Source organism: Cherax quadricarinatus, chromosome 45 (genome assembly GCF_038502225.1).
Source record: "Cherax quadricarinatus isolate ZL_2023a chromosome 45, ASM3850222v1, whole genome shotgun sequence".
Classification (NCBI taxonomy): Eukaryota; Metazoa; Arthropoda; class Malacostraca; order Decapoda; family Parastacidae; genus Cherax; species Cherax quadricarinatus.
Genome location: NC_091336.1, coordinates 30,336,944 through 30,364,825, shown reverse-complemented (window position 1 = coordinate 30,364,825; position 27,882 = coordinate 30,336,944). Strand labels below are relative to the sequence as shown.

The following is a 27,882-nucleotide window of genomic DNA, read 5'->3' as shown; positions in this document are numbered from 1 at the left end:
CTGTGGCACTGACACTGGCCTGAAAGCAGTAGTTCTGCGGCAGTGACACTGACCTGAAAGCAGTAGTACTGCGGCACTGACACTGACCTGAAAGCAGTAGTACTGCGGCACTGACACTGACCTGAAACCAGTAGTACTGCGGCACTGACACTGACCTGAAAGCAGTAGTACTGCGGCACTGACACTGACCTGAAAGCAGTAGTACTGCGGCACTGACACTGACCTGAAAACAGTAGTACTGCGGCACTGACACTGACCTGAAAGCAGTAGTACTGCGGCACTGACACTGACCTGAAAGCAGTAGTACTGCGGCACTGACACTGCCTTGAATGCAGTAGTACTGCGGCACTGACAATGACCTGAAAGCAGTAGTACTGCGGCACTGACACTCACCGGAAAGCAGTAGTACTGCGGCACTGACACTGGCCTGAAAGCAGTAGTACTGCGGCACTGACAATGACCTGAAAGCAGTAGTACTGCGGCACTGACACTCACCGGAAAGCAGTAGTACTGCGGCACTGACACTGGCCTGAAAGCAGTAGTACTGCGGCACTGACAATGACCTGAAAGCAGTAGTACTGCGGCACTGACACTCACCGGAAAGCAGTAGTACTGCGGCACTGACACTGGCCTGAAAGCAGTAGTACTGCGGCACTGACACTGACCTGAAAGCAGTAGTACTGCGACACTGACACTGACCTGAAAGCAGTAGTACTGCGGCACTGACACTGACCTGAAAGCAGTAGTACTGCGGCACTGACACTGACCTGAAAGCAGTAGTACTGCGGCACTGACACTGACCTGAAAGCAGTAGTACTGCGGCACTGACACTGACCTGAAAGCAGTAGTACTACGGCACTGACACTGACCTGAAAGCAGTAGTACTACGGCACTGACACTGACCTGAAAGCAGTAGTACTACGGCACTGACACTGACCTGAAAGCAGTAGTACTACGGCACTGACACTGACCTGAAAGCAGTAGTACTGCGGCACTGACACTGCCCTGAAAGCAGTAGTACTGCGGCACTGACACTGCCCTGAAAGCAGTAGTACTGCGGCACTGACACTGCCCTGAAAGCAGTAGTACTGCGGCACTGACACTGCCCTGAAAGCAGTAGTACTGCGGCACTGACACTGACCTGAAAGCAGTAGTACTGCGGCACTGACACTGACCTGAAAGCAGTAGTACTACGGCACTGACACTGCCCTGAAAGCAGTAGTACTGCGGCACTGACACTGCCCTGAAAGCAGTAGTACTACGGCACTGACACTGACCTGAAAGCAGTAGTACTGCGGCACTGACACTGACCTGAAAGCAGTAGTACTGCGGCACTGACACTGACCTGAAAGCAGTAGTACTGCGGCACTGACACTGGCCTGAAAGCAGTAGTACTACGGCACTGACACTGACCTGAAAGCAGTAGTACTGCGGCACTGACACTGACCTGAAAGCAGTAGTACTGCGGCACTGACACTGACCTGAAAGCAGTAGTACTACGGCACTGACACTGACCTGAAAGCAGTAGTACTGCGGCACTGACACTGACCTGAAAGCAGTAGTACTGCGGCACTGACACTGGCCTGAAAGCAGTAGTACTGCGGCAGTGACACTGACCTGAAAGCAGTAGTACTGCGGCACTGACACTGACCTGAAAGGAGTAGTACTGCGGCACTGATACTGACCTGAAACCAGTAGTACTGCGGCACTGACACTGACCTGAAAGCAGTAGTACTGCGGCACTGACACTGACCTGAAAGCAGTAGTACTGCGGCACTGACACTGACCTGAAAACAGTAGTACTGCGGCACTGACACTGACCTGAAAGCAGTAGTACTGCGGCACTGACACTGACCTGAAAGCAGTAGTACTGCGGCACTGACACTGCCTTGAAAGCAGTAGTACTGCGGCACTGACAATGACCTGAAAGCAGTAGTACTGCGGCACTGACACTCACCAGAAAGCAGTAGTACTGCGGCACTGACACTGGCCTGAAAGCAGTAGTACTGCGGCACTGACACTGGCTTGAAGGCAGTAGTACTGCGGCACTGACACTGACCTGAAAGCAGTAGTACTGCGGCACTGACACTGACCTGAAAGCAGTAGTACTGCGGCACTGACACTGACCTGAAAGCAGTAGTACTGCGGCACTGACACTGACCTGAAAGCAGTAGTACTGCGGCACTGACACTGACCTGAAAGCAGTAGTACTGCGGCACTGACACTGACCTGAAAGCAGTATTACTGCGGCACTGACACTGACCTGAAAGCAGTAGTACTGCGGCACTGACACTGACCTGAAAGCAGTAGTACTACGGCACTGACACTGACCTGAAAGCAGTAGTACTACGGCACTGACACTGACCTGAAAGCAGTAGTACTGCGGCAGATTTAGCGAAAGGGTTAAAGAAACTACTAAATTTTCACTCACCTAGGCTTGTACAAGCTGGCTGTGATGGTCTACTCTCAAGTATTGCTACGCTAACATTCGTGGTAACAAAATGATATATAATTGACTGTGGATATCTACACAATGACATAACAGACGATCAACAGGAAAATGAGCCGATGAAGGAAAGGGACACGCTCACTAGAGAAAGTGCAAAGGTTTGCAACAAGACTAGTCCCAGAGCTAAGGGGTATGTCCTATGAGGAGAGGTTAAGGGAAATCGACCTGACGATACTAGAGGACAGGAGAGATAAGGGGGACATGATAACGACATATAAAATACTGAGAGGAATTGAAAAGGTGGACAGAGACAGAATGTTCCAGAGATGGAACACAGCAACGAGTGGACTCAGTTGGAAGTTGAAGACACAGATGAACCACAGGGATGTTAGGAAGTATTTCTTCAGTCACAGAGTAGTCAGGAAGTGGAATAGTTTGGGAAGCGATGTAGTGGAGTCAGGATCCATACATAGCTTTAAGCAGAGGTATGATAAAGCTCAAGGATCAGGGAGAGTGACCTAGTAGCGACCAGTGAAGAGGCGGGTCAGGAGCTATGACTCGACCTCTGTAACCACAATTAGGTGAGTACAGTTAGATAAATATGCACACACATTCACAAAGACACACACACACACACACACACATGTGCCACTCTTAGACGCAACTAGGGTATCTTACATAGGATAAAAATAAATGGGATCCCAAAGGCAAGATTGAGGCTGATCGAACAAGAAAGCATGGGAAACGTGGATCAAGAGCATGATGGAACAAGAGTGGGGAAAATTACTAAATGAGTTGATCAATATAATAGTGGAGACGTCGTTCATATGAAGGTGTGGTAACCGGGTGGTTCAGGAAATGACAGGGAAGATAACTGAGATACTTAAATCAGATCCAGAGATACTGAGGAAAAAGAAGTGTGAAGAGGAGAAAGAGAGGTCAATAATTATTCATGGGCTTCAGGAGGCTGAAGGAGAACTCACGATGAAGGATGACAGCGGGAGGAAAAAGAGATTGAAATTATAATCTTCATAAGTTTTACCACATAAGAAATCAAGGTTTTTTAGCGCTACTATAACTAGTAATTAAAAAAAAATGACATTGATGTGTTCTGTGAAACATAATCCATCTGTGTACACGTAACAGTTAACAGCGATACACAAGACTCATGAGGACTGAGTCAGTTACTCACGTGTAAGGTGGGTATCCTTCCTGTGGAGTGACGGTGAAATATTCATCATTAAGTAACTGTGATCCCATGAAGTTTTCTCTCATCCAGACTACCTGAGGGGCGGGATGTGCAGTGAAGAGGCAGGTGAGGCTGACGGTGGCGCCCACGGACGCCCATGTAGTTAATTTAGGCCCCTTCACTTCAGGCAGGTAGTTCACGTTAACCACAATTCTTTTACTAATAGATGGTGGGTAGCCGTTACTGGCAATGCAAAGGTAACTGCCGGCGGTGTGCTGGGTCACCTTCTGCAGCAGTAGTGAACTGCCCACAAACTCCGACTCTGTGAAATAAGAGGACAGCAAAAGATTTATAATGCTCATTCTTTTTTTGTATATTTTATTTAAAAATCAGTATACATGTATAACTTTTTTATTTTTTAAAAAATAAAAGAACAGTATAATAAGAATCACATACAATTATAATATATATATATCATCATATAACAAAAAGTATCTAATGAAAACACAAACAATAACTAACTTAAGGAGAGTATTGACACACAGACGGAAGAAACTTGACAAAAGAAAAACTTGATGTTCATTACCACGACTTAAACATTATTAGGTACCGAAGGAACATAGTATGTTTACAACCGTAACACCCTGCAAACTAACCTCCCCCTACCCCAGCCACACCTCCCCACCCTACCGTAACACCCTGCAAACTAACCTCCCCCTACCCCAGCCACACCTCCCCACCCTACCGTAACACCCTGCAAACTAACCTCCCCCTACCCCAGCCACACATCCCCACCCTACCGTAACACCCTGCAAACTAACCTCCCCCTACCTCAGCCACACCTCCCCACCCTACCGTAACACCCTGCAAACTAACCTCCCCCTACCCCAGCCACACCTCCCCACCCTACCGTAACACCCTGCAAACTAACCTCCCCCTACCCCAGCCACACCTCCCCACCCTACCGTAACACCCTGCAAACTAACCTCCCCCTACCCCAGCCACACCTCCCCACCCTACCGTAACACCCTGCAAACTAACCTCCCCCTACCCCAGCCACACCTCCCCACCCTACCGTAACACCCTGCAAACTAACCTCCCCCTACCCCAGCCACACCTCCCCACCCTACCGTAACACCCTGCAAACTAACATCCCCCTACCCCAGCCACACCTCCCCACCCTACCGTAACACCCTGCAAACTAACCTAACCCTACCCCAGCCACACCTCCCCACCCTACCGTAACACCCTGCAAACTAACCTCCCCCTACAACAGCCACACCTCCCCACCCTACCGTAACACCCTGCAAACTAACCTCCCCCTACCCCAGCCACACCTCCCCACCCTACCGTAACACCATGCAAACTAACCTCCCCCTACCCCAGCCACACCTCCCCACCCTACCGTAACACCATGCAAACTAACCTCCCCCTACCCCAGCCACACTTCCCCACCCTACCGTAACACCCCGCAAACTAACCTCCCCCTACCCCTGCCACACCTCCCCACCCTACCGTAACACCCTGCAAACTAACCTCCCCCTACACCAGCCACACCTCCCCACCCTACCGTAACACCCTGAAAACTAACCTCCCCCTACCCCTGCCACACCTCCCCACCCTACCGTAACACCCTGCAAACTAACCTCCCCCTACCCCAGCCACACCTCCCCACCCTACCGTAACACCCTGCAAACTAACCTCCCCCTACCCCTGCCACACCTCCCCACCCTACAGTAACACCCTGCAAACTAACCTCCCCCTACCCCAGCCACACCTCCCCACCCTACCGTAACACCCTGCAAACTAACCTCCCCCTACCCCAGCCACACCTCCCCACCCTACCGTAAAACCATGCAAACTAACCTCCCCCAACCCCTGCCACACCTCCCCACCCTACCGTAACACCCTGCAAACTAACCTCCTCCCTACCCCAGCCACACCTCCCCACCCTACCGTAACACCCAGCAAACTAACCTCCCCCTACCCCAGCCACACCTTCCCACCCTACCGGAGCACCCTGCAACCTAACCTCCCCCTACCCCAGCCACACCTCTCCACCCTACCGTAACACCCTGCAAACTAACCTCCCCCCTACCCCAGCCACACCTCCCCACCCTACCGTAACACCCTGCAAACTAACCTCCCCCTACCCTAGACACACCTCCCCACCCTACCGTAACACCATGCAAACTAACCTCCCCCTACCCCAGCCACACCTCCCCACCCTACCGTAACACCCTGCAAACTAACCTCCCCCTTCCCCAGCCACATCTCCCCACCCTACCGTAACACCCTGCAAACTAACCTCCCCCTACCCCAGCCACACCTCCCCACCGGGAGGCCTGGTCGTGGACCGGGCCGCGGGGGCGTTGATCCCCGGAATAACCTCCAGGTAACCTCCAGGTAACCCTACCCCAGCCACACCTTCCCACCCTACCGTAACACCCTGCAAACTAACCTCCCCCTACCCCTGATACACCTCCCCACCCTACCGTAACACCCTGCAAACTAACCTCCCCCTTCCCCAGCCACACCTCCCCACCCTACCGTAACACCCTGCAAACTAACCTCCCCCTACCCCAGCCACACCTCTCCACCCTACCGTAACACCATGCAAACTAACCTCCCCCTACCCCTGCCACACCTCCCAACCCTACCGTAACACCCTGCAAACTAACCTCCTCCCTACCCCAGCCAGACCTCCCCACCCTACCGTAACACCCTGCAAACTAACCTCCCCCTACCCCAGCCACACCTCCCCACCCTACCGTAACACCCTGCAAACTAACCTCCCCCTACCCCTGCCACATCTCCCCACCCTACCGTAACACCCTGCAAACTAACCTCCCCCTACCCCCAGCCACACATCCCCACCCTACCGTAACACCCTGCAAACTAACCTCCCCCTACCCCTGCCACACCTCCCCACCCTAACGTAACACCCTGCAAACAAACCTCCCCCCTACCCCAGCCACACCTCCCCACCCTACCGTAACACCCTGCAAACTAACCTCCCCCTACCCTAGACACACCTCCCCACCCTACCGTAACACTCTGCAAACTAACCTCCCCCTACCCCAGCCACACCTCCCCACCCTACCGTAACTCTCTGCAAACGAACCTCCCCCTACCCCTGCCACACCTCCCCACCCTACCGTAACACCCTGCAAACTAACCTCCCCCTACCCCAGCCACACCTCCCCACCCTACCGTAACACCCTGCAAACTAACCTCCCCCTACCCCAGCTACACCTCCCCACCCTACCGTAACACCCTGCAAACTAACCTCCCCCTACCCCAGCCACAACTCCCCACCCTACCGTAACACCCTGCAAACTAACCTCCCCCTACCCCAGCCACACCTCCCCACCCTACCGTAACACCCTGCAAACTAACCTCCCCCTACCCCAGCCACATCTCCCCACCCTACCGTAACACCCTGCAAACTAACCTCCCCCTACCCCAGCCACACCTCCCCACCCTACCGTAACTCCCTGCAAACTAACCTAACCCTACCCCAGCCACACATCCCCACCCTACCGTAACACCCTGCAAACGAACCTCCAGCTACCCCTGCCACAACTCCCCACCCTACCGTAACACCCTGCAAACTAACCTCCCCCTACCCCTGCCACACCTCCCCACCCTACCGTAACACCCTGCAAACTAACCTCCCCCTACCCCTGCCACACCTCCCCACCCTACCGTAACACCCTGCAAACTAACCTCCCCCTACCCCTGCCACACCTCCCCACCCTACCGTCGCACCCTGCAAACTAACATCCCCCCTACCCCAGCCACACATCCCCACCCTACCATAACACCCTGCAAACTAACCTCCCCCTACCCCTGCCACACCTCCCCACCCTACCGTAACACCCTGCAAACTAACCTCCCCCTACCCCTGCCACACCTCCCCACCCTACCGTAACACCCTGCAAACTAACCTCCCCCTACCCCTGCCACACCTCCCCAACCTACCGTAACACCCTGCAAAACTAACCTCCCCCTACCCAAGCCACACCTCCCCACCCTACCGCAACACCCTGCAAACTAACCTCCCCCTACCCCAGCCACACCTCCCCACCCTACCGTAGCACCCTGGAAACTAACCTCCCCCTACCCTAGCCACACCTCCCCACCCGACCGTAACACCCTGCAAACTAACCTCCCCCTACCCCTGCCACACCTCCCCACCCTAAAGTAACACCCTGCAAACTAACCTCCCCCTACCCCTGATACACCTCCCCACCCTACCGTAACACCCTGCAAACTAACCTCCCCCTACCCCAGCCACACCTCCCCACCCTACCGCAACACCCTGCAAACTAACCTCCCCCTACCCCAGCCACACCTCCCCACCCTACCGTAGCACCCTGGAAACTAACCTCCCCGTACCCCAGCCACACCTCCCCACCCTACCGTAACACCCTGCAAACTAACCTCCCCCTACCCCAGCCACACCTCCCCACCCTACCGTAACACCCTGCAAACTAACCTCCCCCTACCCCTGCCACACCTCCCCACCCTACCGTAACACCCTGCAAACTAACCTCCCCCTACCCCAGCCACACCTCCCCACCCTACCGTAACACCCTGCAAACTAACCTCCCCCTACCCCAGCCACACCTCCCCACCCTACCGTAAAACCATGCAAACTAACCTCCCCCAACCCCTGCCACACCTCCCAACACTACCGTAACACCCTGCAAACTAACCTCCTCCCTACCCCAGCCACACCTCCCCACCCTACCGTAACACCCAGCAAACTAACCTCCCCCTACCCCAGCCACACCTTCCCACCCTACCGTAGCACCCTGCAACCTAACCTCCCCCTACCCCAGCCACACCTCTCCACCCTACCGTAACACCCTGCAAACTAACCTCCCCCCTACCCCAGCCACACCTCCCCACCCTACCGTAACACCCTGCAAACTAACCTCCCCCTACCCTAGACACACCTCCCCACCCTACCGTAACACCATGCAAACTAACCTCCCCCTACCCCAGCCACACCTCCCCACCCTACCGTAACACCCTGCAAACTAACCTCCCCCTTCCCCAGCCACATCTCCCCACCCTACCGTAACACCCTGCAAACTAACCTCCCCCTACCCCAGCCACACCTCCCCACCGGGAGGCCTGGTCGTGGACCGGGCCGCGGGGGCGTTGATCCCCGGAATAACCTCCAGGTAACCTCCAGGTAACCCTACCCCAGCCACACCTTCCCACCCTACCGTAACACCCTGCAAACTAACCTCCCCCTACCCCTGATACACCTCCCCACCCTACCGTAACACCCTGCAAACTAACCTCCCCCTTCCCCAGCCACACCTCCCCACCCTACCGTAACACCCTGCAAACTAACCTCCCCCTACCCCAGCCACACCTCCCCACCCTACCGTAACACCATGCAAACTAACCTCCCCCTACCCCTGCCACACCTCCCAACCCTACCGTAACACCCTGCAAACTAACCTCCTCCCTACCCCAGCCACACCTCCCCACCCTACCGTAACACCCTGCAAACTAACCTCCCCCTACCCCAGCCACACCTCCCCACCCTACCGTAACACCCTGCAAACTAACCTCCCCCTACCCCTGCCACATCTCCCCACCCTACCGTAACACCCTGCAAACTAACCTCCCCCTACCCCCAGCCACACCTCCCCACCCTACCGTAACACCCTGCAAACTAACCTCCCCCTACCCCTGCCACACCTCCCCACCCTACCGTAACACCCTGCAAACTAACCTCCCCCCTACCCCAGCCACACCTCCCCACCCTACCGTAACACCCTGCAAACTAACCTCCCCCTACCCTAGACACACCTCCCCACCCTACCGTAACACTCTGCAAACTAACCTCCACCTACCCCTGCCACACCTCCCCACCCTACCGTAACACTCTGCAAACGAACCTCCCCCTACCCCAGCCACACCTCCCCACCCTACCGTAACACCCTGCAAACTAACCTCCCCCTACCCCAGCCACACCTCCCCACCCTACCGTAACACCCTGCAAACTAACCTCCCCCTACCCCAGCTACACCTCCCCACCCTACCGTAACACCCTGCAAACTAACCTCCCCCTACCCCAGCCACAACTCCCCACCCTACCGTAACACCCTGCAAACTAACCTCCCCCTACCCCAGCCACACCTCCCCACCCTACCGTAACACCCTGCAAACTAACCTCCCCCTACCCCAGCCACATCTCCCCACCCTACCGTAACACCCTGCAAACTAACCTCCCCCTACCCCAGCCACACCTCCCCACCCTACCGTAACTCCCTGCAAACTAACCTAACCCTACCCCAGCCACACATCCCCACCCTACCGTAACACCCTGCAAACGAACCTCCAGCTACCACTGCCACAACTCCCCACCCTACCGTAACACCCTGCAAACTAACCTCCCCCTACCCCTGCCACACCTCCCCACCCTACCGTAACACCCTGCAAACTAACCTCCCCCTACCCCTGCCACACCTCCCCACCCTACCGTAACACCCTGCAAACTAACCTCCCCCTACCCCTGCCACACCTCCCCACCCTACCGTAACACCCTGCAAACTAACATCCCCCCTACCCCAGCCACACATCCCCACCCTACCATAACACCCTGCAAACTAACCTCCCCCTACCCCTGCCACACCTCCCCACCCTACCGTAACACCCTGCAAACTAACCTCCCCCTACCCCTGCCACACCTCCCCACCCTACCGTAACACCCTGCAAACTAACCTCCCCCTACCCCTGCCACACCTCCCCAACCTACCGTAACACCCTGCAAAACTAACCTCCCCCTACCCAAGCCACACCTCCCCACCCTACCGCAACACCCTGCAAACTAACCTCCCCCTACCCCAGCCACACCTCCCCACCCTACCGTAGCACCCTGGAAACTAACCTCCCCCTACCCCAGCCACACCTCCCCACCCTACCGGAACACCCTGCAAACTAACCTCCCCCTACCCCTGCCACACCTCCCCACCCTAAAGTAACACCCTGCAAACTAACCTCCCCCTACCCCTGATACACCTCCCCACCCTACCGTAACACCCTGCAAACTAACCTCCCTCTACCCCAGCCACACCTCCCCACCCTACCGCAACACCCTGCAAACTAACCTCCCCCTACCCCAGCCACACCTCCCCACCCTACCGTAGCACCCTGGAAACTAACCTCCCCCTACCCCAGCCACACCTCCCCACCCTACCGTAACACCCTGCAAACTAACCTCCCCCTACCCCAGCCACCCCTCCCCACCCTACCGTAACACCATGCAAACTAACCTTCCCCTACCCCTGCCACACCTCCCCACCCTACCGTAACACCCTGCAAACTAACCTGCTCCCTACCCCAGCCACACCTCCCCACCCTACCGTAACACCCTGCAAACTAACCTCCCCCTACCCCAGCCACACCTCCCCACCCTACCGTAACACCCTGCAAACTAACCTCCCCCTACCCCTGCCACACCTCCCCACCCTACCGTAACACCCTGCAAACTAACCTCCCCCAACCCCCAGCCACACATCCCCACCCAACCGTAACACCCTGCAAACTAACCTCCCCCTACCCCAGCCACACCTCCCCACCCTACCGTAACACCCTGCAAACTAACCTCCCCCCTACCCCAGCCACACCTCCCCACCCTACCGTAACACCCTGCAAACTAACCTCCCCCTACCCTAGACACACCTCCCCACCCTACCGTAACACTCTGCAAACTAACCTCCCCCTACCCCTGCCACACCTCCCCACCCTACCGTAACACTCTGCAAACTAACCTCCCCTACCCCTGCCACACCTCCCCACCCTACCGTAACACCCTGCAAACTAACCTCCCCCTACCCCAGCCACACCTCCCCACCCTACCGTAACACCCTGCAAACTAACCTCCCCCTACCCCAGCCACACCACCCCACCCTACTGTAACACCCTGCAAACTAACCTCCCCCTTCCCCAGCCACACCTCCCCACCCTACCGTAACACCCTGCAAACTAACCTCCCCCTACCCCTGCCACACCTCCCCACCCTAAAGTAACACCCTGCAAACTAACCTCCCCCTACCCCAGCCACATCTCCCCACCCTACCGTAACACCCTGCAAACTAACCTCCCCCTACCCCAGCCACACCTCCCACCCTACCGTAACTCCCTGCAAACTAACCTCCCCCTACCCAAGCCACACATCCCCACCCTACCGTAACACCCTGCAAACGAACCTCCAGCTACCCCTGCCACACCTCCCCACCCTACCGTAACACCTTGCAAACTAACCTCCCCCTACCCCTGCCACACCTCCCCACCCTACCGTAACACCCTGGAAACTAACCTCATCCTACCCCTGCCACACCTCCCCACCCTACCGTAACACCCTGCAAACTAACCTCCCCCTACCCCTGCCATACCTCCCCACCCTACCGTAACACCCTGCAAACAAACCTCCTCCTACCCCTGCCACACCTCCCCACCCTACCGTAACACCCTGCAAACTAACCTCCCGCTACCACAGCCACACCTCCCCACCCTACTGTAACACCCTGCAAACTACCCTCCCCTTACCACAGCCACACCTCCCCTCCCTACCGTAACACCCTGCAAACTAACCTCCCCCTACCCCTGCCACACCTCCCCACCCTACCGTAACACCCTGCAAACTAACATCCCCCCTACCCACGCCACACTTCCCCACCCTACTGTAACACCCTGTAAACTAACATCCATCCCTACCCCAGCCACACCTCCCCTCCCTACCGTAACACCCTGCAAACTAACCTCCCCCTACCCAAGCCACACCTCCCCACCCTACCGTAACACCCTGCAAACTAACCTCCCCCTACCTCTGCCACACCTCCCCACCCTATCGTAACACCCTGCAAACTAACCTCCCCCTACCCCTGCCACACCTCCCCACCCTACCGTAACACCCTGCAAACTAACCTCCCCCTACCCCAGCCACACCTCCCCACCCTACCGTAACACCATGCAAACTAACCTCCCCCTACCCCTGCCACACCTCCCAACCCTACCGTAACACCCTGCAAACTAACCTCCCCCCTACCCCAGCCACACCTCCCCACCCTACCGTAACACCCAGCAAACTAACCTCCCCCTACCCAAGCCACACCTCCCCACCCTACCGTAACACCCTGCAAACTAACCTCCCCCTACCTCTGCCACACCTCCCCACCCTATCGTAACACCCTGCAAACTAACCTCCCCCAACCCCAGCCACACCTCCCCACCCGACCGTAACACTCAGCAAACGAACCACCCCCTAACCCAGCCACACCTCCCCACCCTACCGTAACACCATGCAAACTAACCTCCCCCTACCCCTGCCACACCTCCCAACCCTACCGTAACACCCTGCAAACTAACCTCCCCCCTACCCCAGCCACACCTCCCCACCCTACCGTAACACCCAGCAAACTAACCTCCCCCTACCCCAGCCACACCTTCCCACCCTACCGTAGCACCATGCAAACTAACCTCCCCCTACCCCAGCCACACCTCCCCACCCTACCGTAACACCCCGCAAACTAACCTCCCCCTACCCCTGCCACACCTCCCCACCCTACCGTAACACCCTGCAAACTAACCTCCCCCTACCCCTGCCACACCTCCCCAACCTACCGTAACACCCTGCAAAACTAACCTCCCCCTACCCAAGCCACACCTCCCCACCCTACCGCAACACCCTGCAAACTAACCTCCCCCTACCCCAGCCACACCTCCCCACCCTACCGTAGCACCCTGGAAACTAACCTCCCCCTACCCCAGCCACACCTCCCCACCCTACCGTAACACCCTGCAAACTAACCTCCCCCTACCCCTGCCACACCTCCCCACCCTAAAGTAACACCCTGCAAACTAACCTCCACCTACCCCAGCCACACCTCCCCACCCTACCGTAACACCCTGCAAACTAACCTCCCCCTACCCCTGATACACCTCCCCACCCTACCGTAACACCCTGCAAACTAACCTCCCCCTACCCCTGCCACACCTCCCCACCCTACCGTAACACCCTGCAAACTAACCTCCCCCTACCCCAGCCACACCTCCCCACCCTACCGTAACACCCTGCAAACTAACCTCCCCCTACCCCAGCCACCCCTCCCCACCCTACCGTAACACCATGCAAACTAACCTTCCCCTACCCCTGCCACACCTCCCAACCCTACCGTAACACCCTGCAAACTAACCTCCTCCCTACCCCAGCCACACCTCCCCACCCTACCGTAACACCCTGCAAACTAACCTCCCCCTACCCCAGCCACACCTCCCCACCCTACCGTAACACCCTGCAAACTAACCTCCCCCTACCCCTGCCACACCTCCCCACCCTACCGTAACACCCTGCAAACTAACCTCCCCCTACCCTAGACACACCTCCCCACCCTACCGTAACACTCTGCAAACTAACCTCCCCCTACCCCTGCCACACCTCCCCACCCTACCGTAACACTCTGCAAACTAACCTCCCCCTACCCCTGCCACACCTCCCCACCCTACCGTAACACCCTGCAAACTAACCTCCCCCTACCCCAGCCACACCTCCCCACCCTACCGTAACACCCTGCAAACTAACCTCCCCCTACCCCAGCCACACCTCCCCACCCTACTGTAACACCCTGCAAACTAACCTCCCCCTTCCCCAGCCACACCTCCCCACCCTACCGTAACACCCTGCAAACTAACCTCCCCCTACCCCTGCCACACCTCCCCACCCTAAAGTAACAATCTGCAAACTAACCTCCCCTACCCCTGATACACCTCCCCAAACTACCGTAACACCCTGCAAACTAACCCCCCCCTACCCAAGCCACACCTCCCCACCCTACCGTAACACCCTGCAAACTAACCTCCCCCTACCCCTGCCACACCTCCCCACCCTACCGTAACACCCTGCAAACTAACCTCCCCATACCCCTGCCACACCTCCCCAACCTACCGTAACACCCTGCAAAACTAACCTCCCCCTACCCAAGCCACACCTCCCCACCCTACCGTAACACCCTGCAAACTAACCTCCCCCTACCCCAGCCACACCTCCCCACCCTACCGTAGCACCCTGGAAACTAACCTCCCCCTACCCCAGCAACACCTCCCCACCCTACCGTAACACCCTGCAAACTAACCTCCCCCTACCCCAGCCACACCTCCCCACCCTACTGTAACACCCTGCAAACTAACCTCCCCCTTCCCCAGCCACACCTCCCCACCCTACCGTAACACCCTGCAAACTAACCTCCCCCTACCCCTGCCACACCTCCCCACCCTAAAGTAACACCCTGCAAACTAACCTCCCCTACCCCTGATACACCTCACCAAACTACCGTAACACCCTGCAAACTAACCTCCCCCTACCCCAGCCACACCTCCCCACCCTACCCTAACACCCTGCAAACTAACCTCCCCCTACCCCTGCCACACCTCCCCACCCTACCGTAACACCCTGCAAACTAACCTCCCCATACCCCTGCCACACCTCCCCAACCTACCGTAACACCCTGCAAAACTAACCTCCCCCTACCCAAGCCACACCTCCCCACCCTACCGTAACACCCTGCAAACTAACCTCCCCCTACCCCTGCCACACCTCCCCACCCTAAAGTAACACCCTCCAAACTAACCTCCCACTACCCCAGCCACACCTCCCCACCCTACCGTAACACCCTGCAAACTAACCTCCCCCTACCCCTGATACACCTTCCCACCCTACCGTAACACCCTGCAAACTAACCTCCGCCTACCCCTGCCACACCTCCCCACCCTACCGTAACACCCTGCAAACTAACCTCCCCCTACCCCTGCCACACCTCCCCACCCTACCGTAACACCCTGCAAACTAACCTCCCCCTACCCCAGCCACACCTCCCCACCCTACCGTAACACCCTGCAAACTAACCTCCCCCTACCCCTGCCACACCTCCCCACATTAAGGTAACACCCTGCAAACTAACTTCCCCCTACCCCAGCCACACCTCCCCACCCTACCGTAACACCCTGCAAACTAACCTCCCCCTACCCCTGCCACACCTCCCCACCCTACCGTAACACCCTGCAAACTAACCTCCCCCTACCCCTGCCACACCTCCCCACCCTACCGTAACACCCTGCAAACTAACCTCCCCCTACCCCTGCCACACCTCCCCACCCTACCGTAACACCCTGCAAAACTAACCTCCCCCTACCCCAGCCACACCTCCCCACCCTACCGAAACACCCTGCAAACTAACCTCCCCCTACCCCAGCCACACCTCCCCACCCTACCGTAACACCCTTCAAACTAACCTCCCCCTACCCCAGCCACACCTCCCCACCCTACCGTAACACCCTGCAAACTAACCTCCCCCTACCCCTGCCACACCTCCCCACCCTACCGTAACACCCTGCAAACTAACCTCCCCCTACCCCAGCCACACCTCCCCACCCTACCGTAACACCCTGCAAACTAACCTCCCCCTACCCCAGCCACACCTCCCCACCCTACCGTAACACCCTGCAAACTAACCTCCCACTACCCCAGCCACACCTCCCCACCCTACCGTCACACCCTGCAAACTAACCTCACCGTACCCCTGCCACACCTACCCACCCTACCGTAGCACCCTGCAAACTAGCCTCCCCCTACCCCAGCCACACCTCCCCACCCTACCGTAACACCCTGTAAACTAACCTCCCCCTACCCCAGCCACACCCCCACACCCTACCGTAACACCCTGCAAACTAACCTCCCCTACCCCAGCCACACCTCCCCATCCAACCGTAACACCCTGCAAATTAACCTCCCCCTTCCCCAGCCACACCTCCCCATCCTACCGTAAAACCCTGCAAACTAACCTCCCACTACCCTAGCCACACCTCCCAAACCTACCGTAACACCCTGCAAACTAACCTCCCCCTACCCCAGCCACACCTCCCCAACCTACCGTAACACCCTGCAAACTAACCTCCCCCTTCCCCAGCCACACCTCCCCACCCTACCGTAACACCCTGCAAACTTACCTCCCCCTACCCCTGCCACACCTCCTCACCCTACCGTAACACCCTGCAAACTAACCTCCCCTACCCCAGCCACACCTCCCCACCCTACCGTAACACCCTGCAAACTAACCTCCCCCTACCCCAGCCACACCTCCCCACCCTACCGTAACACCCTGCAAATTAACCACCCCCTACCCCAGCCACACCTCCCCACCCTACCGTAAAACCCTGCAAACTAACCTCCCCCTACCCCAGCCACACCTCCCCACCCTACCGTAACACCCTGCAAACTAACCTCCCCCTGCCCAAGCCACACCTCCCTACCCTACCGTAACACCCTGCTAACTAACCTCCCCCTACCCCAGCCACACCTCCCCACCCTACCGTAACACCCTGCAAACTAACCTCCCCCTACCCCAGCCACACCTCCCCACCCTACCGTAACACCCTGCAAATTAACCTCCCCCTACCCCAGCAACACCTCCCCACCCTACCGTAACACCCTGCAAACTAACCTCCCCGTATCCAAGCCACACCTCCCCACCCTACCGTAACACCCTGCAAACTAACCTCCCCCTACCCCAGCCACACCTCCCCACCCTACCGTAACTTCCTGCAAACTAACCTCCTCCTACCCCAGCCACACCTCCCCACCCTTCCGTAACACCCTGCAAACTAACCTCCCCCTACCCCTGCCACACCTCCCCACCCTACCGTAACACCCTGCAAACTAACCTCCCCCTACCCCAGCCACACCTCCCCACCCTACCGTAACACCCTGCAAACTAACCTCCCCCTACCCCATCTACACCTCCCCACGCTACCGTAACACCCTGCAAACTAACCTCCCCCTACCCCAGCCACACCTCCCCACCCTACCGTAACACCCTGCAAACTAACCTCCCACTACCCCAGCCACACCTCCCCACCCTACCGTAAAACCCTGCAAACTAACCTCCCCCTACCCCTGCCACACCTCCCCACCCTACCGTAACACAATGCAAACTAACCTCCCCCTACCACAGCCACACCTCCCCACCCTACCGTAACACCCTGCAAACTAACCTCCCCCTACCCCAGCCACACCTTTCCACCCTACCGTAACACCCTGCAAACTAACCTCCCCCTACCCCACCAACACCTCCCCACTCTACCGTACCACCCTGCAAACTAACCTCCCGCTACCCAAGCTACACCTTCTTACCCTACCGTAACACCCTGCAAACTAACCTCCCCTACCCCAGCCACACCTCCCCACCCTACCGTAACGCCCTGCAAACTAACCTCCCCCTTCCCCAGCCACACCTCCCCATCCTACCGTAAAACCCTGCAAACTAACCTCCCCCTACCCCAGCCACACCTCCCAAACCAACCGTAACACCCAGCAAACTAACCACCCCCTCCCCACCCACACCACCCCAACCAACCGTAACACCCTGCAAACTAAACCCCACCCCAGCCACACTCTCCCCACACTCACCAACACCGCAAAACTAACTCCATCTACCCAGCCACACCTTTCCTACTCCTAATGTAACACCTGCAACCAATCTGGCCTTACCCCAGCCACTCTCCTACCCTACTGCAATACTCCTGCAACCAGCTCTCCCTGGCCCCAAGCACCTCCTCTACCTCTGTAACACTCCCTGCAAATTAACCCCTTTACCCCTGCCACACTTACCTACTGTACACTCCTGTAAACAATCCTTCCCTGACTCCACACATCACCCAACTCTTATAACCCAACTGCTACTACACAGTAACATCACTGCTCACTTGGCTGTGAATTTGCGTAACCAATCTCACGCGTGCCACACCTCCCCACCCTAAAGTAACACCCTGCAAACTAACCTCCCCCTACCCCAGCCACACCTCCCCACCCAACCGTAACACCCTGCAAACTACCCTCCCCCAACCCCTGCCACACCTCCCCACCCTACCGTAACACCCTGCAAACTAACCTCCCCCTACCCCTGCCACACCTCCCCACCCTACCGTAACACCCTGCAAACTAACCTCCCCCTACCCCTGCCACACCTCCCCACCCTACCGTAACACCCTGCAAACTAACCTCCCCCTTCCCCAGCCACACCTCCCCACCCTACCGTAACACCATGCAAACTAACCTCCCCCTACCCCTGCCACACCTCCCAACCCTACCGTAACACCCTGCAAACTAACCTCCCCCCAACCCCAGCCACACCTCCCCACCCTAAAGTAACACCCTGCAAACTAACCTCCCTCTACCCCAGCCACACCTTCCCACCCTACCGTAGCACCATGCAAACTAACCTCCCCCTACCCCAGCCACACCTCCCCACCCTACCGTATCACCCTGCAAACTAACCTCCCCCTACCCCTGCCACACCTCCCCACCCTACCGTAACACCCTGCAAATTAACCTCCCCCTACCCCTGCCACACCTCCCCACCCTACCGTAACACCCTGCAAACTAACCTCCCCCTACCCCTGCCACACCTCCCCACCCTACCGTAACACCCTGCAAACTAACCTCCCCCTACCCCTGCCACACCTCCTCACCCTACCGTAACACCCTGTAAACAAACCTCCCCCTACCCCTGCCACACCTCCCCACCCTACCGTAACACCCTGCAAACTAACCTCCCCCTACGCAAGCCACACCTCCCCACCCTACCGTAACACCCTGCAAAATAACCTCCCCCTACCCCTGCCACACCTCCCCACCCTACCGTAACACCCTGCAAACTAACCTCCCCCTACCCCTGCCACACCTCCCCAACCTACCGTAACACCCTGCAAAACTAACCTCCCCCTACCCAAGCCACACCTCCCCACCCTACCGTAACACCCTGCAAACTAACCTCCCCCTACCCGAGCCACACCTCCCCACCCTACCGTAGCACCCTGGAAACTAACCTCCCCCTACCCCAGCCACACCTCCCCACCCAACCGTAACACCCTGCAAACTAACCTCCCCCTACCCCAGTCACACCTCCCCACCCTACCGTAACACCCTGCAAACTAACCTCCCCCTACCCTTGCCACACCTCCCCACCCTAAAGTAACACCCTGCAAAATAACCTCCCCCTACCCCAGCCACACCTCCCCACCCTACCGTAACACCCTGCAAACTAACCTCCCCCTACCCCTGCCACACCTCCCCACCCTACCGTAACACCCTGCAAACTAACCTCCCCCTACCCCTGCCACACCTCCCCGCCCTACCGTAACACCCTGCAAACTAACCTCCCCCTACCCCTGCCACACCTCCCCACCCTACCGTAACACCCTGCAAACTAACCTCCCCTACCCCAGCCACACCTCCCCACCCTACCGTAACACCCTGCAAACTAACCTCCCCCTACCCCAGCCACACCTCCCCACCCTACCGTAACACCCTGCAAATTAACCACCCCCTACCCCAGCCACACCTCCCCACCCTACCGTAATACCCTGCAAACTAACCTCCCCCTACCCCAGCCACACCTCCCCACCCTACCGTAACACCCTGCAAACTAACCTCCCCCTACCCCAGCCACACCTCCCCACCCTACCGTAACACCCTGCAAACTAACCTCCACCTACCCGTGCCACACCTTCCCACCCTACCGTAACATCCTGCAAACTAACCTCCTCCTACCCCAGCCACACCTCCCCACCCTTCCGTAATACCCTGCAAACTTACCTCCCCTACCCCTGCCACACCTCCCCACCCTACCGTAACACCCTGCAAACTAACCTCCACCTACCCCAGCCACACCTCCCCACCCTACCGTAACACCCTGCAAACTAACCTCCCCCTACCCCAACTACACCTCCCCACCCTACCGTAACACCCTGCAAACTAACCTCCCCCTACCCCAGCCACACCTCCCCACCCTACCGTAGCACCCTGCAAACTAACCTCCCACTACCCCAGCCACACCTCCCCACCCTACCGTAACACCCTGCAAACTAACAACCGCCTACCCATGCCACACCTCCCCATCCTACCGTAACACCTTGCAAACTAACCTCCCCCTACCCCAGCCACACCTCCCCACCCTACCGTAACACCCTGCAAACTAACCTCCCCCTACCCCAGCCACACCTTTCCACCCTACCGTAACACCCTGCAAACTAACCTCCCCCTACCCCACCAACACCTCCCCACTCTACCGTAACACACTACAAACTAACCTCCCGCTACCCAAGCCACACCTTCTTACCCTACCGTAACACCCTGCAAACTAACCTCCCCTACCCCAGCCACACCTCCCCACCCTACCGTAACACCCTGCAAACTAACCTCCCCCTTCCCCAGCCACACCTCCCCATCCTACCGAAAAACCCTGCAAACTAACCTCCCCCTACCCCAGCCACACCTCCCAAACCTACCGTAACACCCTGCAAACTAACCTCCCCTTCCCCAGCCACACCTCCCCAACCTACCGTAACACCCTGCAAACTAACCTCCCCCTACCCCAGCCACACCTCCCCACCCTACCGTAACACCCTGCAAACTAACCTCCCCCTACCCCAGCCACACCTCCCCACCCTACCGTAACACCCTGCAAACTAACCTCCCCCTACCCCAGCCACACCTCCCCACCCTACAGTAACACCCTGCAAACTAACCTCCCCCTACCCGTGCCACACCTTCCCACCCTACCGCAACACCCTGCAAACTAACCTCACCCTACCCCAGCCACACCTCCCCACCCTACCGTAACACCCTGCAAACTAACCTCCCCCTACCCCTGCCACAACTCCCCACCCTACCGTAACACCCTGCAAACTAACCTCATCCTACCCCTGCCACACCTCCCCACCCTACCGTAACACCCTGCAAACCAACCTTCCCTACCCCTGCCACACCTCCCCACCCTAAGGTAACACCCTGCAAACTAACCTCCCCCTACGCCAGCCACACCTCCCCACCCTACCGTAACACCCTGCAAACTAACCTCCCCCTACCCCTGCCACACCGCCCCACTCTAAGGTAACACCATGCAAATTAACCTCCCCCTACCCCAGCCACACCTCCCCACCCTACCGTAACACCCTGCAAACTAACCTCCCCCTACCCCAGCCACACCTCCCCACCCTACCGTAACACCCTGCAAACTAACCTCCCCCTACCCCTGCCACACCTCCCCACCCTACCGTAACACCCTGCAAACTAACCTCCCCCTACCCCTGCCACACCTCCCCACCCTACCGTAACACCCTGCAAACTAACCTCCCCCTACCCCAGCCACACCTCCCCACCCTACCGTAACACCATGCAAACTAACCTCCCCATACCCCTGCCACACCTCCCAACCCTACCGTAACACCCTGCAAACTAACCTCCCCCCTACCCCAGCTACACCTCCCCACCCTACCGTAACACCCAGCAAACTAACCTCCCCCTACCTCAGCCACACCTTCCCACCCTACCGTAGCACCATGCAAACTAACCTCCCCCTACCCCAGCCACACCTCCCCACCCTACCGTAACACCCCGCAAACTAACCTCCCCCTACCCCTGCCACACCTCCCCACCCTACCGTAACACCCTGCAAACTAACCTCCCCTACCCCTGCCACACCTCCCCACCCTACCGTAACACCCTGCAAACTAACCTCCCCCTACCCCTGCCACACCTCCCCACCCTACCGTAACACCCTGCAAACTAACCTCCCCCTACCCCTGCCATACCTTACCACCCTACCGTAACACCCTGCAAACTAACCTCCCCCTACCACAGCCACACCTCCCCACCCTACTGTAACACCCTGCAAACTAACCTCCCCCTACCACAGCCAAACCTCCCCACCCTACCGTAACACCCTGCAAACTAACATCCCCCCTACCCCAGCCACACCTCCCCACCCTACCGTAACACCCTGCAAACTAACCTCCCCCTACCCCAGCCACACCTCCCAACCCTACTGTAACACCCTGCAAACTAACCTCCCCCCTACCCCAGCCACACCTCCCCACCCTACCGTAACACAGTGCAAACTAACCTCCCCCTACCCAAGCCACACCTCCCCACCCTACCGTAACACCCTGCAAACTAACCTCCCCCTACCCCTGCCACACCTCCCCATGCTACCGTAACACCCTGCAAACTAACCTCCCCCTACCCCTGCCACACCTCCCCAACCTACCGTAACACCCTGCAAAACTAACCTCCCCCTACCCAAGCCACACCTTCCCACCCTACCGTAACACCCTGCAAACTAACCTCCCCCTACCCCAGCCACACCTCCCCACCATACCGTAGCACCCTGGAAACTAACCTCCCCCTACCCCAGCCACACCTCCCCACCCTACCGTAACACCCTGCAAACTAACCTCCTCCTACCCCAGCCACACCTCCCCACCCTACCGTAACACCCTGCAAACTAACCTCCCCCTACCCTTGCCACACCTCCCCACCCTAAAGTAACACCCTGCAAACTAACCTCCCCCTACCCCAGCCACACCTCCTCACCCTACCGTAACACCCTGCAAACTAACCTCCCCCTACCCCTGCCACACCTCCCCACCCTACAGTAACACCCTGCAAACTAACCTCCCCCTACCCCTGCCACACCTCCCCACCCTACCGTAACACCCTGCAAACTAACCTCCCCCTACCCCTGCCACACCTCCCCACCCTACCGTAACACCCTGCAAACTAACCTCCCCCTACCCCAACCACACCTCCCCACCCTACCGTAACACCCTGCAAACTAACCTCCCCCTACCCCTGCCACACCTCCCCACCCTAAGGTAACACCCTGCAAACTAACCTCCCCCTACCCCAGCCACACCTCCCCACCCTATCGTAACACCCTGCAAACTAACCTCCCCCTACCCCTGCCACACCTCCCCACCCTACCGTAACACCCTGCAAACTAACCTCCCCCTACCCCTGCCACACCTCCCCACCCTACCGTAACACCCTGCAAACTAACCTCCCCCTAGCCCTGCCACACCTCCCCACCCTACCGTAACACCCTGCAAAACTAACCTCCCCCTACCCAAGCCACACCTCCCCACCCTACCGAAACACCCTGCAAACTAACCTCCCCCTACCCCAGCCACACCTCCCCACCCTACCGTAACACCCTGCACACTAACCTCCCCCTATCCCAGCCACACCTCCCCACCCTACCGTAACACCCTGCAAACTAACCTCCCCCTACCCCTGCCACACCTCCCCACCCTACCGTAACACCCTGCAAACTAACCTCCCCCTACCCCAGCCACACCTCCCCACCCTACCGTAACACCCTGCAAACTAACCTCCCCCTACCCCAGCCACACCTCCCCACCCTACCGTAACACCCTGCAAACTAACCTCCCACTACCCCAGCCACACCTCCCCACGCTACCGTCACACCCTGCAAACTAACCTCCCCGTACCCCTGCCACACCTACCCACCCTACCGTAGCACCCTGCAAACTAACCTCCCCCTACCCCAGCCACACCTCCCCACCCTACCGTAACACCCTGTAAACTAACCTCCCCCTACCCCAGCCACACCTCCCCACCCTACCGTAACACCCTGCAAACTAACCTCCCCTTACCCCAGCAACACCTCCCGACCCTACCGTAACACCCTGCAAACTAACCTCCCCCTACCGAAGCCACACCTTCGCACCCTTCCGTAACATCCTGCAAACTAACCTCCCCTACCCCAGCCACACCTCCCCACCCTACCGTAACACCCTGCAAATTAACCTCCCCCTTCCCCAGCCACACCTCCCCATCCTACCGTAAAACCCTGCAAACTAACCTCCCACTACCCTAGCCACACCTCCCAAACCTACCGTAACACCCTGCAAACTAACCTCCCCCTTCCCCAGCCACACCTCCCCAACCTACCGTAACACCCTGCAAACTAACCTCCCCCTTCCCCAGCCACACCTCCCCACCCTACCGTAACACCCTGCAAACTAACCTCCCCCTACCCCTGCCACACCTCCTCACCCTACCGTAACACCCTGCAAACTAACCTCCCACTACCCCAGCCACACATCCACACCCTACCGTAACACCCTGCAAACTAACCTCCCCCTACCCCAGCCACACCTCCCCACCCTACCGTAACACCCTGCAAACTAACCTCCCCCTACCCCAGCCACACCACCCCACCCGACCGTAATACCCTGCAAACTAACCTCCCCCTACCCCAGCCACTCCTCCCCACCCTACCGTAACACCCTGCAAACTAACCACCCCCTACCCCAGCCACACCTCCCTACCCTACCGTAACACCCTGCAAACTAACCTCCCCCTACCCCAGCCACACCTCCCCACCCTACCGTAACACCCTGCAAACTAACCTCCCCCTTCCCCACCCACACCTCCCCACCCTACCGTAACACCCTGCAAACTAACCTCCCCCTTCCCCAGCCACACCTCCCCACCTTACCGTAACACCCTGCAAACTAACCTCCCCGTACCCAAGCCACACCTCCCCACCCTACCGTAACACCCTGCAAACTAACCTCCCCCTACCCCAGCCACACCTCCCCACCCTACCGTAACATCCTGCAAACTAACCTCCTCCTACCCCAGCCACACCTCCCCACCCTTCCGTTACACCCTGCAAACTAACCTCCCCCTACCCCAGCCACACCTCCCCACCCTTCCGTAACACCCTGCAAACTAACCTCCCACTACCCCAGCCACACCTCCCCACCCTACCGTAACACCCTGCAAACTAACCTCCCCCTACCCCTGCAACACCTACCCACCCTACCGTAACACCCTGCAAACTAACGTCCCCCTTCCCCAGCCACACCTCCCCACCCTACCGTAACACCCTGCAAACTAACCTCCCCCTACCCCAGCCACACCTTTCCACCCTACCGTAACACCCTGCAAACTAACCTCCCTCTACCCCACCAACACCTCCCCACTCTACCGTAACACCCTCCAAACTAACCTCCCCCTACCCAAGCCACACCTTCTTACCCTACCGTAACACCCTGCAAACTAACCTCCCCTACCCCAGCCACACCTCCCCACCCTACCGTAACACCCTGCAAACTAACCTCCCCCTTCCCCAGCCACACCTCCCCATCCTACCGTAAAACCCTGCAAACTAACCTCCCCCTACCCCAGCCACACCTCCCAAACCTACCGTAACACCCTGCAAACTAACCTCCCCTTCCCCAGCCACACCTCCCCAACCTACCGTAACACACTGCAAACTAACCTCCCCCTACCCCAGCCACACCTCCCCACCCTACCGTAACACCCTGCAAACTAACCTCCCCCTACCCCAGCCACACCTCCCCACCCTACCGTAACACCCTGCAAACTAACCTCCCCCTACCCCAGCCACACCTCCCCACCCTACCGTAACACCCTGCAAACTAACCTCCCCATACCCGTGCCACTCCTTCCCACCCTACCGTAACACCCTGCAAACTAACCTCCCCCTACCCCAGCCACACCTCCCCACCCTACCGTAACACCCTGCAAACTAACCTCCCCCTACCCCTGCCACACCTCCCCACCCTACGATAACACCCTGCAAACTAACCTCCCCCTACCCCTGCCACACCTCCCCACCCTACCGTAACACCCTGCAAACCAACCTCCCCTACCCCTGCCACACCTCCCCACCCTACCGTAACACCCTGCAAAACTAACCTCCCCCTACCCCAGCCACACCTCCCCATCCTACCGTAAAACCCTGCAAACTAACCTCCCACTACCCTAGCCACACCTCCCAAACCTACCGTAACACCCTGCAAACTAACCTCCCCCTTCCCCAGCCACACCTCCCCAACCTACCGTAACACCCTGCAAACTAACCTCCCCTTCCCCAGCCACACCTCCCCACCCTACCGTAACACCCTGCAAACTAACCTCCCCCTACCCCTGCCACACCTCCTCACCCTACCGTAACACCCTGCAAACTAACCTCCCCCTACCCCAGCCACACCTCCACACCCTACCGTAACACCCTGCAAACTAACCTCCCCCTACCCCAGCCACACCTCCCCACCCTACCGTAACACCCTGCAAACTAACCTCCCCCTACCCCAGCCACACCTCCTCACCCTACCGTAAGACCCTGCAAACTAACCTCCCCCTACCCCAGCCACACCTCCCCACCCTACCGTAACACCCTGCAAACTAACCACCCCCTACCCCAGCCACACCTCCCTACCCTACCGTAACACCCTGCAAACTAACCTCCCCCTACCCCAGCCACACCTCCCCACCCTACCGTAACACCCTGCAAACTAACCTCCCCCTACCCCACCCACACCTCCCCACCCTACCGTAACACACTGCAAACTAACCTCCCCCTTCCCCAGCCACACCTCCCCACCCTACCGTAACACCCTGCAAACTAACCTCCCCGTACCCAAGCCACACCTCCCCACCCTACCGTAACACCCTGCAAACTAACCTCCCCCTACCCCAGCCACACCTCCCCACCCTACCGTAACATCCTGCAAACTAACCTCCTCCTACCCCAGCCACACCTCCCCACCCTTCCGTAACACCCTGCAAACTAACCTCCCCCTACCCCAGCCACACCTCCCCACCCTACCGTAACACCCAGCAAACTAACCTCCCACTACCCCAGCCACACCTCCACACCCTACCGTCACACATTGGAAACTAACCTCCCCCTACCCCTGCCACACCTACCCACCCTACCGTAACACCCTGCAAACTAACCTCCCCCTTCCCCAGCCACACCTCCCCACCCTACCGTAACACCCTGCAAACTAACCTCCCCCTACCCCAGCCACACCTTTCCACCCTACCGTAACACCCTGCAAACTAACCTCCCTCTACCCCACCAACACCTCCCCACTCTACCGTAACACCCTCCAAACTAACCTCCCCCTACCCAAGCCACACCTTCTTACCCTACCGTAACACCCTGCAAACTAACCTCCCCTACCCCAGCCACACCTCCCCACCCTACCGTAACACCCTGCAAACTAACCTCCCCCTTCCCCAGCCACACCTCCCCATCCTACCGTAAAACCCTGCAAACTAACCTCCCCCTACCCCAGCCACACCTCCCAAACCTACCGTAACACCCTGCAAACTAACCTCCCCTTCCCCAGCCACACCTCCCCAACCTACCGTAACACACTGCAAACTAACCTCCCCCTACCCCAGCCACACCTCCCCACCCTACCGTAACACCCTGCAAACTAACTTCCCCCTACCCCAGCCACACCTCCCCACCCTACCGTAACACCCTGCAAACTAACCTCCCCCTACCCCAGCCACACCTCCCCACCCTACCGTAAC

General features: G+C 58.2%; 1 protein-coding gene across 1 annotated transcript in view; it reads right to left on the bottom strand.

Annotated features, from left to right (window-relative positions):
• Nucleotides 1–27,882, bottom strand: part of LOC138853994 (lachesin-like) — a 384,143-nt gene that overhangs the window by 94,607 nt on the left and 261,654 nt on the right. Inside the window, exon 7 of the mRNA XM_070094252.1 lies at nucleotides 3,642–3,960. Within this exon, the coding sequence (XP_069950353.1) occupies nucleotides 3,642–3,960 (319 nt within the window). The remainder of the gene's footprint in view (nucleotides 1–3,641; nucleotides 3,961–27,882) is intronic.